Source organism: Rhopilema esculentum, chromosome 7 (genome assembly GCF_057945365.1).
Source record: "Rhopilema esculentum isolate cy_ngs chromosome 7, ASM5794536v1, whole genome shotgun sequence".
Lineage (NCBI taxonomy): Eukaryota > Metazoa > Cnidaria > Scyphozoa > Rhizostomeae > Rhizostomatidae > Rhopilema > Rhopilema esculentum.
Window position 1 is genome coordinate 12370518 of NC_142821.1, and position 14568 is coordinate 12385085.

The 14568-nt window shown below is 39.0% G+C and overlaps 1 protein-coding gene across 1 annotated transcript in view; it reads right to left on the reverse strand.

The window, feature by feature from the left end:
* LOC135684021 (pre-mRNA-processing-splicing factor 8) overlaps positions 1–14568 on the reverse strand; it is a 29362-nt gene that overhangs the window by 3609 nt on the left and 11185 nt on the right. The window contains exons 14-34 of the mRNA XM_065199465.2: positions 14107–14313; positions 13443–13606; positions 12955–13081; positions 12337–12529; positions 11543–11730; positions 10616–10854; positions 9671–10028; positions 8912–9136; positions 8374–8513; positions 7694–7873; positions 7440–7575; positions 6628–6927; positions 5751–5897; positions 5164–5324; positions 4718–4909; positions 3590–3827; positions 3133–3261; positions 2360–2473; positions 1572–1646; positions 950–1242; positions 91–472 (exon numbers count right to left, since the gene is read on the reverse strand). Coding sequence (XP_065055537.1) covers positions 91–472; positions 950–1242; positions 1572–1646; positions 2360–2473; positions 3133–3261; positions 3590–3827; positions 4718–4909; positions 5164–5324; positions 5751–5897; positions 6628–6927; positions 7440–7575; positions 7694–7873; positions 8374–8513; positions 8912–9136; positions 9671–10028; positions 10616–10854; positions 11543–11730; positions 12337–12529; positions 12955–13081; positions 13443–13606; positions 14107–14313 — 4188 coding nt within the window. The remainder of the gene's footprint in view (positions 1–90; positions 473–949; positions 1243–1571; positions 1647–2359; positions 2474–3132; positions 3262–3589; positions 3828–4717; positions 4910–5163; positions 5325–5750; positions 5898–6627; positions 6928–7439; positions 7576–7693; positions 7874–8373; positions 8514–8911; positions 9137–9670; positions 10029–10615; positions 10855–11542; positions 11731–12336; positions 12530–12954; positions 13082–13442; positions 13607–14106; positions 14314–14568) is intronic.

Here is a 14568-nt window from a genome sequence, read left to right on the forward strand (position 1 = left end):
AATATTTCTGATTTCTAAATCTGATTTTTCATTACAGACAGATGAAAGGGGACAAGGAAGATCGGCTAGGCGGGAAGATCGGCTAGTCACCTGTGTTCTCAGATCTGAGATTACAATAAACTTCTTCAAGATGTTCTTCGGCAAAATATAGGTGAAGCCTGTCTCCTTGATATCGTCTGATGACACATAGATATGATTTGTTCGCAAATGCAAATTGGTTGCCGATATAGCTCTGATTCGCCACTCCGTTTTCGACGCAAACGTCGCTCTCTCGTAACTGCTTGTCGTCGAAACGATGATCTCATCGCCGTGAATGTTCGTTGTGCGGGTTGTTGTTGCTGTCAGCTGCGACTGGTCCTTGGCTTGCTTTTCGATTTCGGCAATTTGCTGACGTTGCTGCGAGGGGGCAGATATTTCCATACCAAGGATGATGTCTCTGATTTCTGACTGAGTCAGCGAAGCGACATTGACACTGCGGAGGAACACAAGAAAAAGTAAATAAAAACGTTAGCGGGAGACTGCCGACGAGCCTTGATTTAAGTCATTCAATTCGATATTTTTCTTCTTGTCACAGAAATGAGCAGAGCTGTTGTCGATAGAATTTCTAGTGTCTCCCAGAAATCTTAATACCGGTTTTTACCTAAATTTACCATAAAAATAAAATTTTTCCAAAAATCCCTTCGTGTCTGTTCGATAGTTCTTGAAACGCGAAACCCTAACAAAATTTGCAAAAAGTAGCGAAGCTTGAAAATGCTGGCAAAAACATTAAGATGAGAGTGTAAAAAAAGTCGAGAAATTGATATAATTGGCTGGCTAAACATATTTAAGACCGGAACGGTGATAAAAATCGACAAAAATCAGTAAAATTGATAAAAGTGTCATAAATGCATAAAAAATGCAAATGGTTGAAAAAGTGTAAAAGTTACTAGATAATAAGAAATCTACGAACTTGTTCTTTTTGCCATAATCAGCAAGGATGAGATCCTTCAGGGCAACCTCAACTCTCACCCACTCATCGTCAGTAAGGGTGGGCCAGATATGATGCGCCTCCGTGATCGTCGTTTTATCAGGCTTCAGGATGACTTTGGTGCGATCAGTGTTGACGTGAAGTGCCCTCAGTATGAGAATGAGACGCGAGAAGGCAGTGTATGAAGAAATGGTTTTCAGCCAATCATCGTAGAGGTTAAATAAGACCATCTGCGGCTCAGTTGCTTTGAGGATCAAGTCGCCAAGTTTCTCGACCTGAAAATGCAAGGGAAAAATTTGTCCAGCATTTTTATTATGAAGTACTATGCCTGGAATGGAGTATAGGATTATAGTGGTGAATTTCATGGATAAACTAAACCGAAGAGCTATGGAGTCAATCGAATTTAAATATCATTGTTTCCAACGTCTGGAGATGATTACAAGACAAGCAAGGTCACTTTAAACCAGCTTTACTGCAAACGACAGAACGAGCGCAAATGAGATAAACAAAACTTTGTGGAACGATGTTTCCTTATGAATCCAAGTTAGAAAGCCATGCCACCTTATCAAACTTGCAAATTTTATGACTAGTTCAAGTAACTTACCTTGAGGCACGCTTGGAAGGGAAGCTGCAACTCGCTGCCTTTGATGACGATGTTGGGGAAATCGAGCAGATGAACCTGGGAGTAAAAAACGCTCAAAAAGGCACCAGCAATGATACAGCCCATTATTTCGAATGAAAAACGAGTTAAACTTCTTCTTGCTTAGACTACCACAAAATAATTAGCATTTGATGCTTTGAAATTTTATGTATTTTCATTTGACAAAATCTGACCATACAATCCATGGCCTTCCATAACAAGAATCTGAAGTAAAAACTAGTTTGGGTGATCCGATTTGATACATTAGACCGTTTACAAAAGTTTTTTAAGCGCACTACAAGGTAAAGCGGGTCAAATAAAGCATTTATTGTTGGCAAACGGGACAATGGAGACAGTACATTCTTAAAGAAAGTTTCCCCTTAGTTGCTAACATGCAATAGATTCATACAAAAACACAATTATAAGGTGATTTTCAATGATGCTTTGCTGAAGTTTATAGGAAAAGCTGAGAAGAGTCTGCGTATTCTTGGGCCCCATTCATATGTCTTTGCTTTGTACAAAAACGGAGAGAAAAATATTGTAAAATGTATCAATGTTGATCGAACAAAATAGGTAGTTCAGTGATCTAAGTCTTTAAATGAATGCTTAACAGAATGGCAAGTTGCTCCACGAGTCAAGTTATTTAAAAAATTGAGCAATATATTTCCCAGCAACCAGCAGTTCCCCCGAATACACTGTTCATCACAGACGAGGAAGAACGGCCATTATTGCAGCAAGATCTTAAGGCATACCTCGAGAGGATCCAACATTCCTTTCCTTGTGACAATAATCTGCTTTGGCTGTTCCTCAACTGGCAACGACCGAATCAAAGCTGCAACTTCTTCAGCGGTTTTCCATTTGGCAAGCTGTGGAAGAACAAAGCAAAATTAATATTTCTATCCTTTAACTCTCTTCCAGCGTCAATACCTATTTATTGAGTCTTGAGCCGATTAAAACTGGCTCAAATATCGTAGAATTTTGAATAAATAAAGTTTCAACAAAGACGAAATCAACTGTACATGGCCGATCTTTAATGTTAATGCCAATCTAGTGGAACCGTCTAATAACTGGTGCCTTCAAAAAATAGAACCTTCTTACAACAGACACCTTAACACAGCCACTACCTAATAAAGGGAACCTGATTAAAATCATTATCCCCATTAACCTGTTTACAACAAACAGTTACACTGATCAAAACATAGACGTCACATGAAAGTTCTTGTGGCGCAAGGATGGCTCAGTTGTTAGAGGCGCTGACTACAGACCCAAGGGTCAGTGGTTCGAGTCTCCGACATGACCAAACTTTCACCCAGAGTGGGGAGAGTTGCCAGCTTTCTGTAATTCCAGGCGTAGGAATCACGAGGTGTGGTCACATCGAGAGGAAGGACCAGGAAACTGCTCGATAAGCATAAGCTTCTCAGTCTCCTAAAACTACCTTCGGATGCTAGGTAGCAACACATACAAATACAAAGTTCTTATGCGATGTTCCTCACTGACAGTAATATAAACTTCTATCTCAACATACCTGTCCGAGACGCTTCTGTCCGGCCCAGACTGAGGTGTGAATGATTTTCAAAAACAACTGACCAGTTCTTGGGTTGAAAATGAAGATACCACCATTGATCGGCTTCGTTGTTAAGTTGCCTTCAAAAGTCTAGAAAGAGCAAGCATTAATCAAAACTGATTTATACGTAAAAGATAATCAGTGAACTGGGCTACAATCACTCGTCCATTTGACGATGGTGATACTAATCATGATGATTGTGATTAAAATCAGGATGATACAACAGCAAAATAACAAATACAACGACGATCATGATGATGATGATGATGACTGTTGGTTATGATTATTATATGATTGAGATGATAAAGCTGATTATGATGGTTATATTTACGGAGATGGTTAGCGATGATGACGAAGACAACTGACTATAACTGACGACGAAGCTAAATAAAAATCAGTTAGAAATTTAGTCCCTTACTTTATGAATTGTCACCCTGTAGACGTTGGTATCGTCCACAAACCAGATGATCTGATTCGAGAACAACTCTCCGTAATTCTGTGACGAGAGATATGGCTCAGTCGGTTCACTGCTGTACAGTTGAAGCGCCTTTCTGATGCGCTCCCTCAGCACATACAAGGCAGGATTCGCCTTCATTATCTTGGCCATTGCCTGCTGGATCAGTGGCTTCATGCCAGGAATCCAATTGCCAAACGCACTGTGAAGGAGAATTGTAAGACCGTACTTAGAATATATTACATGTTGGGAGGCTTAGCCATGGTACACGAATAAACGAATATTTTGTCTTCAAGAAAAAAACGCACAAATCAAAATACAATGGGGGAACGAAATAACTATACAGGGTAAACGAAAAGAAGATAAAAAAGACGATTTTATCGGTAATAATGTCAGGGTTATGAAGGAAATTCCAAAGCAGTAAAACCAACGAAATCAGCACTTCAAAACGATTATCTTCAACAATCGACATAAAATCTACAATATAGATTAGGGGACAGATGTAAAAATAATGATCCGAAGAGAAAAAGGAATTCAGCGCATAAATATTAACTTTCAATCTCATATAAGGAGGGAAAACCAAAAGGAGGATATATATAAGAAGAAAGGGGAGAATTGCCTGATGACCGCATTAAGGATGAAACTCGGAGTAGCAACTTAGAACCGTCATGTTATGTACATCAGAAGAGGACACAACTCTGCCTATACAGCACCAAGCACTTTATGATAGGCCAGTAACCAGTCATTTTAATTAAGAAGAAGGAGGGGTAGAGGGTGGGGAGGGGTGGGGTGGGTGGAAAACATTTGGAACGTTTGTTGTACAAATAACCAAAAAATTGACTTAATAAATGGATAAATCAAAATACACAAAAGAAAGAATGAAAGAGAGGAAGAACAAAGAATGACTTAATAAAGGAGAAAGTAGAGAAAAAAGAAAGTTAGACCTACGTTTAAAAAACTCCAACAAACTTGGAGAAGACTCGGAGAGGGAGGATAGACAAATAAAAACAAATTGACAGTGAGCAAAGAAATTGGAGTGTAGAAATACGTGAAACTAGAAAAAAAGGCTTTATTCAGGTAAAGTTTTATTACCTGTGTAGATTGTAGGCAAGGTCAATAGCGATAAGAACTCCAGTCGGTGATGGATAAATGCTCATGTTGTCGGTGGTGTAATCCAGGAATTTAGCACGTGAGTATCTCTCGATGTCATGGGAATCGTAGTCACCCCATCGAAGCTGAACATCAACCCAATATTTCTGAGTGGTTGTGTTATCCATTGTGTCCCTGTAAAAAATCGATATCAGTGCTGATTTACAGCTGTGATATACAAGTCTCGGGGAAGAAAATTACGGGGGTTTGTACTTGACTGCATATCTGAAGATTGTTCCCTGGGGGATTTACCATTTGGACCTTGAAAAAGTCCGTCGGGAACAAAATCTTGGAATTCGAAAGGAGGTGAAAGGCTGCCGAAATCACAGGGGAATAAACAGTATTGCTAATTAGGAGGAAGGAAAGCGAAAATCTTTAAAGTGACGTACTTTGAATCGGCGAGAAGCGAAGGTTTTGACACGTTCCATTTGTACGCAGCAAAGAGCAAAATATCTGCGCAGGAGCTGTTCATTTTGTACGACTTTCGAGGATGAATTGTCTCTTTCTGAACTGTCTCGATTTCCAAAGCATCGAGTTCTTGATCAAAGACCTGGGCGACAGAAACATTGCTCGTTTTTTACGGATGATTAACAAATCCTACCAAATTATTATCACTCACTATGCATAGTTTCTTAAGGTACTTAAATGTATTAATATCAAACTGACAATTGTGTTATATTTAAGCATTTGTCTTATAGCATGTTACCAAGTTATCATAAATTGTATATAAATTGTATGCTTGACGATCAGTTGAAAAAACTGAATAAATAAAACAGAGAACTACAACAACTTACATAATAATTCTGAAAGACTTAAGATAAAGAAATTGAAAAAAAGGAACGCTTCAAAACTTTTCCATGTTTTTATGAAGAAGCTGGAGAAAAAGTTGACTACAAGTCAAAACAAGAAATGGGGAAGGTTTTTTAGCAATTTGAAAAGAACTGCAAGATTCTTCAGCAATTGTCAAGGGTTCTACCTGACAGAGATCCATGACAACGCTCTCGTGAACCTTCTGCCACAAATGAGCACGGAATATCTGAATCAATGAGATTTTCAGCGTCGGGATTTTGCCATGCATAAATATTCCAGTCAAATCAAGCTGCACTTGGAAACCGACGTATACCTGCAAAATAACAAAGGTGCATTTTCAAATTAAAAAGTGCAGGGAGACAATCTGTATCAAGGCGAGGGAAAACTGAATATTTACTATAAACGTTACAAAATGTTTTAGAAAAGAACAACAAGCATAAACTTTTATAGTGGCACAATCAGGAGACTTCTAAAGGGGTGCAAGTAGTAATGGGGTAAAGAGAATGTACGAAATGGTTAAATAAATCAGCTATGGTCAGGGAGTGTTAGGCCTATTCGGGGTTTCAAGGGTTCAGGGGCGAAAATGTTTCGGTCTCGCATTTTTAACTATCAATGCATATACGAACAGACGGACTTTTTCAAGACACTTAAAAAAAGGCTAGAATATCCAAGTACAAGCATTCTTCTTAGCCTTAAAATATCTTAAGTTACTTATTCAGAGGTAGGCTGTTTCTCGCTATAATTTAAGGTACCGGAGGTTAATAAGGTTTCTAGGGCCTTTGTCGCAAGTCATTTGACAAAGATCAGTTCAATTGTTCTTACCTACGTCTGCACAAACACACCCCCTCTAGTAACACCAATGCATTATCAAAAATTCCCCACACAGAAACTCCTTGCCCACAAAAGGAACAAGATATACCATGGCAGCCACGAAACGAGGTCACTTACGAGATAAAGCGCGCCATTTGACAAATCACGCAATCAAATCAACAAGACATTAAAACCTGCCATAGAGCAAAAACACTCGAAATAAGTAGACTCACGTTAGCTCTGTTGATCGTAGGCGACCACCACAAAGTGAATCTTCTGTTTGGGATTTGATTCAGACCTGATCTTTGGGCATTTGTCAACTTTTTGTATTTCATCGACTCCTCAAAGCCACTTGCTTTCTCCCAAAATAGACCTTCCCAGGTTGGGAAGTATGTCCCTTTGAACAAGGTGTGTTCCAAGATTCCCTCTACGCCCCCTAATGCTTGGATCATATCTGTGCGGTAGTTGTTCAAATTCCACAGTTTTCCGTCGTGCCTCTGATGGGTCCACCAGAATGGGTTCTGTTTTAGCACCTGGAGAGGGAATGGAAATCACTCTTTAACGTGACAGTTGAAGAAATTGCTGCAAAAAAGCTTCATTTATTACAAACGTTCATGTTTTTTAAAATTATGTGTCGAGTTCGAGGAGTTTAAAATTTCCGTATCCACCATGCACACGTGTTGAAATGTATCGTTTGGCGAAATGCCGTTTGCCTTTGACAGGGAGTAACGAAAGGCGACTGAACGAATACAATGCAACAATAGACAAGAAATGGTAGTTTCATACAACATGAGGATATGGAAAAATGACACCAGGGCTGGAACAACACACTGGAACACATGCATTGGAACCTATGCATTTAAACCAAGGCGGTTGTGGAACAAATAAAATGGAACAAATGCAGTATAAAACAAACAATGTGGAACAAACGAAGTGGAACGCATGAATTGGAACAAATGCAGAGGAATGCATGCATTGGAACCCGTGCACTGAAAAGAATCACTGAAGTACGCGCATAGGATAATATTATTTGTTAAATAGTCACCTGGTACTGCTTGAAGTCGGTTCGGACCCTCCATCCTTTGTCGTAGGCCAAGGTGTGCCTGTCCTTCTGGAAGAGCGTGTTGATTCGGGGAATACCCCTATCCCAAGAGTCTTCTAGATCTTCTAATGTGAGTCGCCTGTATCAATGCAAAAAACGAAATTATGGACTTTGTTGCCGATGAAAAAGCAAATGTGAGAGTTGAAGAAAGCAGACAAAATCTTAAGATGAGATCAAAAGAGAAACTGGAAACAAACCTGTTTTGCGCATTCGCTTCCTGTCGCTTGAGCGCATACTCGGCCCAGACTCTTTGTGAGTCGATGAACTCGCTTTCCCAGGGCTGCACGTATCTGTACAAGTTTGGAATCAGCTGGTCTTCGTCGTGACTCATTCCTGACCGGAAATGGGTGATTCCCGCGTCGGTTTGCTTTGACCACCTACCATGAACCAACAAAAACTAAGATTATGAATTGAAGTGAATTCTGAATGGAAAGCAATGTTCCTAAATCCTCTAGAATTTGCAACTAGCAGAAGAAAACGCGGTTGCTTCTGTCATACTAAGAAAGTCTGACACGCCTTACAAAATTGTTGTCGAAAATAAAAATTCATATACGTATATTAAAAATCATAGAGTTTCCAGGTGGTTTTTTTGAGGGCTGAAATAGCATGCAATAGCTAGAAAGTTCTAATTGGGCACTTTATTGGCTCAGTTATGTAGAATATTTCCTTAAAGCGATGTTGCCAGGAAGATGATCTACATCGCCCATCAATGGAAAAGGAGCCTTACTAGAAAGGGTTGCCTTCAAATACTCCTATCTCTTTGTGGAGGTATCTTTAACGTGATTTCAACAATCTGACTACAGATTTGGTATTCTTTTGACAAGGGCACTGAGACATTGTAAAACAAACGGGAATTGCTTAGAAACAACCGACCTACCTTAAATCAGACTGTGGAATGAGAACGTGGCCCATTGAAAGCATACCTAGACCGCCAAGTTCTTTGGGTGTGTAGAAAACAACTGGCGGGAAACGGCTAGGCATTTTGGAATTCAAACCAATCTTTATACGCGTTTGGATCTGGAAACGAACATAGAACAATTGAGAAAAAACGAAAGTATAACGAAGAAGCATGAAGATATAAAAGAAGAAAAACGTAACTAGAAAACCGAGGAAAACAAGAGGGAGAAAACATTTTAAAGCAGAGAAGAGAAAGATTACAAAAAAAGAAGAGTTAGAAGATGGAGTAGAGAGGGAGGAAAGAAAGGAAAAAGAATAAAAAGAAAATACAAAAGAGAAAAAAGGAAAATAAAAGGAAGGAAAAGAACACGAGGAAAGAAGAAAGAAAGAAAGGAAAAAAAGAGGAAGCCGAAAATGAGAGTGAAGAAGAAGACTATGAAAAGATGATAAAAAAAAGAAGAAAAGAGGAAGATGAGGCAGAAGAATAAGATAAAGTTAAAGAGAATTGACATATTTACCTTATTTTCGCATTTGACGAGTAGGTCGAGCAATTCTTGAGTGTTGACGACTGCCTCTCTGTAGTAAGTCATTAGGCCGATCAAAGCAGTGTTCCATTTGTTGACAATCTTCGTAAATGTTGTTGAGCCTGAGGCCATGAGAATCTGTCTAACTCTGTTGTGAAACTTCGACATTGATTCATCGTCTACCCGAAGAAAACACTGGGCAGTTCTTTCTTTCGTAACCTGTAGACAAGAAGAGACTTCATCAATCACATGCACATTTTCAAAACAGCAATAAGAAGTTAGCAATCTCGGCACTGAATTTTCCACTTCCAGCCAATGTTCGTGCATGATAAAACATCTCAACAAATAGCCTCACGCAATCATTCATTTCAATATAAATTGGGTATAAAATTCGACAAATAAAGTAATTAAATTAGAAATTTTGGATTAGACCAAGTCTCGAAATGACCAGCTGAAAAGCTATACTCGAAAAGCCATTAAAACATTTTATTTTTCCATGAGCAAAATACACTTTTTAGTTAACTTTTTCATGCAAGGGATGAAGGTATATTTTACCTTCCTTTAGAAAAGCTGGCATGCTTATAATACTCTACTGGTTTGGAGACATCTAGCAGAATTACAAACCACCTTCAAAAAACTGCCTAACAAAACAGCTTCCATAAAGGAACAGCCCCGATATTATTATGACGAGCACCCCCCCCCCCTGACCCTTGAAAAGGCTTCTATTTTTATCAGTAATAGCGGAGTGTTAACCTCATTTTGAAGGTTCCAAATGCCATCCCGGTAGGTGAATTCCTCTCTTATCATCCGGATCTTGGGCAGAATTCGGCACTCAAATCCGCCCATATTGAAGAGCAGGTTCGGGTTGTCCTTGCTGTAAACCGACACAAAACTGTCTTCCCACTTCAGGGTTGTGATTGACCTTGGCAGCCTGTTCTTTATATCCCAGAATACAGCGCGGCCAAGGTTGACGTCATGTTTCATAAGGCGCATCCTTGCATCCCTGGGCCAGCATTTCTTGTTGTTGTAGCCGACTATGTTTTCGTTGTTTGGATCCGGGTGTTCTGTCAGGTATCTTTGGATCAGGTCTCGCGCCTCTTCTGCAGTAAATCTAGCAAAAAACAATCATTCAATTTAGATTTATTAAAAAAACTTGAAAACTCGCAAAGAAAAGAGGATTTTTCATTTATTCCCCCTAGTATTTGTCTCATCAAATAAAGTTGATCATACAACTAACTCTCAAACAATTAACAAAAATAAGAACAAGCAGTTTCAAAAAATCAAACTTCATTGAAGATTTTACAACTTTTAGCTGGCTGGTGTGAAGGGATAATTCATATTAAAAGTTTTGACCTGAACGACCTGAGAGAAACAGTTTTTTCTTCTCTTATTCAATTTGATTGTAGTTTCAAATTAAAGCTATGTAAAAACTGTTCAATTCAACTAGAAGTATAGATATTGAAAAGGCGAAAACAAATATCTGATCTCACACTTGCTTGCTCTTCTCTGAATAGCTAGTAAAGGCGCTAAATCGATCATGGTGTCTCTACATTCAACAAACAGCGAGTCATTGCCAAAACACGCAAACTGTTCTATACAAACAACTTATCAACAGAATTTGATTCTATATAACAGGAGCAAAACACGCAACACGCGTGCTCAATGAAATGTCTACGATTAATTAAGTGAATCATTTACCTGAAAAACACGTGCACGCGATCGATGTATCTGGAGTACAATCTGATTGGGTGAGACGCTTCTATGTCAACACGCTGGTATGTGAGGAAGTCGTTTGGCATTTGGGGCGGTCCAGCCATCTCGCTTGCTCTGCGTAGGCCAAGGACTAGCAGATCCAGCACGAGGCCATAATACTGAACAATGAACGAGGCAAACTGAAGGCCTCTGATGATACCATAGGAATTGGTGTGGTTCATGTCCTTTTTGGGGAAAAGAAAGACAATTAACGATCAATATCTACACAATAGAGTTCAGAAGTGTGACGTCATAAATCTATTTTTAGTATTTTTTAGTTATGATCACTTAGCGTGAAAGACCTCTTTAAAATATATATAATTTAACAAAATCAGGTTAATCTGTTGCAAACTGACTGTGATAAAGCAAGCAAAAAAACTTTATGCTCTGAATGATTGCCGTTTTGGCCTTGATTTTAAGAATGTAGAACTACAGTTAACATTGATGTTAAACTACGTTCAGTGAAAAATGTCGAGAGTGCTTTTGGGGGCTTTATACGCCGAGTAGTGACGAAAGAAAGATAACTTCGATATGCAATCAAAACTGTTCCACCATTGAAAGCAATTTAAAATTTTGCAATTTGAATGACAAACTCTTATTTGATTCATTCTCGATTTAGTAAGCTTGAACTGGAAAGAGGAAGAAACTTGCCATATAAATGACAGGACATGACATGACATGATTTCGATACGACATTTCCTTAACGACACAAAAATTAGTGCAATTCGTAATCGGAAAACAATGATGAAACTTGAAACAAACACCGCGTTAATAAAATCTTTAGGCCCCCTGCCCAGAGCCTAGTAAATATGGCGATCACAAAGTTAACAACTGTGTGAAATATAAGCAGAAAAACCCAAGACTAAAGATTACCTTGTAATTGACGACCACGTTGTTTTTGGCAGTCATGTAATCAGCAATATTGTGGTCGACTATAAGTCGCAGAAGTCTGTTGAGCAGCGTCAAGTCAATCTTCTCGTACAGCTTGTCGAATTTCGCTTCCATCATCACGTTGCATTCGCCCTCACTGGAATCCCACACGTCTTGAAGATTGTTGATGCCTGAAAAACACAAGTTGGTTAGGGTGACATCGAATAAAATGAAAGTAAAAAAGGCCTTTCTAGGTTGATCAACTCTTAGAATCATTTCGAATATTCTAAACCAGGGGCAGGACCAAGAATTTAGTTTAATAAGAGAAAGGAGAGAGAGATAGGGTATTGCAGTGAAAAAATGGTCTTTGAAATCAAGCCTTTTATCAAAGGAACTTAATTTCATTTAACTTATCGAAACATGGGTTGCAAATCATGAATTAGCTGAGCGACCTGAATTCACTAAACCACAATGCTGCGACTAATTTTTGCTGTCAACTTCCTGTATTCTGATTGGTCTAAGTGGTATGGGGGGTATTTACGTGGCTCAGCCAATCAAATATTTGGAACATATGTTATTTATTAATACCTATAGAAGCATAAACTTACAGCATAAACTACAAATATATTATAGTCATGGGACTAGTTTCAAAAATACAGAGCTTTAACACAAGTCCTGATACTAAGTAAAATTTTGGAAAGAACCCCGCATTTAAAAACACTTGGAAACGAACAAAAACACAAAGTAGAAGGGATACTTCAAGAAAAAATCAAAAGAAACTTGCATATGATACTAACCCTGGCACCATTTGTATACAAGTAGTGGAGGAGGCTCCGTATCTGCTGGCTTAATCCATGGAGGAAACAGCCTCCTTTTATCAGCCTCATACCAAAGGTACTGATCGAGGTATGCATCGGTGATCTTCTCCAATGGCTCGACGTCATAAACGGGAACGAGATGGCTGTACAAGTCCATGAATTCGATGCCGACCTAAAGGAAAAACATGCTAGGATCTTAATGATTGATACAACGTTAAAAGTAACCTTCTTTTCATCCCATTTGCTTGGCATTCTGATGCAGGGCAGTTCTTTAACAGGAGTGGATTTAAATAAGACGAAAATTTACAATGGTAAGGATGAAATTAACTAGCTTGGTTACGATAGTTTTTTTTAGGAATATGACATGATTTTCATAAAGATAATATCACTACGTTTTATACAATATTCCAAAGTTAGAACCATAGACAAAACAAGGCAGGTGGATGGAAAGACTTCAGTTGCCGCAACAACAAAACAATTTAGAACGAAGGTTTATACCTGTAAAAAATACAAAACTGAAGTAAAAAAGGACAACTTAAAAAAAACAAGATGAAATCCAGATAAAACAACAACAAAACAACATATAAACAAACATACCTCCTTGAAAGCACGCTGCGTCAGGAGATGACGTTTGATCCTAGACAGGGCCTCGTGGGGATTGTCGTAGGCTTGTTCAATCAGGCCGAGTTCTTCTCTTTGCGACTGGTTCAAACGGCTCTTTACACTGCAAATTGAAAACATTGAACAACTCTCTTAACTTCTATTGTCTCAAAAAGGGGCATAGAGGCGATTATTGCTATTCAATAGCGGTGGGGGTACAAGCGATAGCTGTTAAGCAAAATACTTTAAATGTGTGTTCAGCTCTGCTTTTAGGGCACTCTGTGACAGATCTATAAACTGTTCTTATTATGAAGCTTATCATGTAGGCGCAAAGTCTATCCGTATACTTTCTTATCTGGATCAAAATTTATCTGGTACCCTGTCAATACAGCCTAACTCAATGGAGTCCTCTTTTTGAAATTCTTCTAGAAGCCCCTGGCAGAATTTTCCTAAATACGACAAACACCCCGAAATGAGAAAACTACCTGTAGGCTTCTTTCAGTTTCTCCAAAGCAAGAATGAGCAGTTTGGTGTCATGCTTGTATGATAATGGCGGGAAGGGGATCGGCGAGAATCTTCTGCTCTCAAGCCAATGAACTGTGGTTGTGTATATTGCCACGGCTTCCTCTGCTGAAATGTATGGTCCGTCCTAAAGAAAAACAGAACTTGAAAGCACGAGGAAAACTTAGATACACTAAAACCCAACATATTATCATACAAACAGGGACGGACACTTGGTCAATTATTGGGGGGAGGACAAGTCTATCGTTTTCATAAGATGACGTCACACTTGCCCATTTTTTACAACAAAAGACCAATGTCCTCCAAAATGTTGGGGGAGGGGGGCTCTCGCCCCCAGGTGTCCACCACTGAATACAAAGAACATGCAAAAAATCTAAACAAAACTAATGACCTTTGTTAGTATCACAACTTAAGCCCTCCCATTTATATCAAAATAAAAAGTTGAATATTCTTATATCACGTTTTTGGGAGTGTGATACACAGCGGTTCTATACACAAAAAGCGTGTACAGCTCTGCCCATGCGGCATCGAGCATAGCATTACAGTATGGCTGGATTGTGAGATTCTGTACATAGTCAACTCACGCTTTAAAGATTATAGCAAGTGTAAAAGTAAAAAGGCAGATACCTTCAAATAGTTATGCTGGCGCTCCTGCTCAGCCTTCAAGTAAAGACGTGTCAGCCTTCCAAGATTCTTTTTGCACACGGTTTTGTCGACGGTGGCCCCTCTTCTGATTCGCTCTCTGTTGTAATGGGCTGTGTTGGTCCACCAATCAGCTTTCGCTTTCACATATCGAAGTATCATGTTCTCGACCGGGATTGGCAGGCCTGGCACCTTGGGGAATTACAAAAAGAGAGGTTTCAGTTAAAAGGTCTTTTAAAGGGTCTTGCTAAATCTGAAAATTTCATGAAAACCGACACCAAGTTTCAGTTAGAACCGAAAAAAGACTTTACAAAAATTTCAAGACAAAAAAATACAAGGAATGCTATGGTATCTATCTGACATAGTTCTGTTTTGATAAATACTTTTTCAGTGGTTCAGCCGACGCAAGTTGCTTTAAAAATGCTGCGGTACAGCATGTTTATAGTG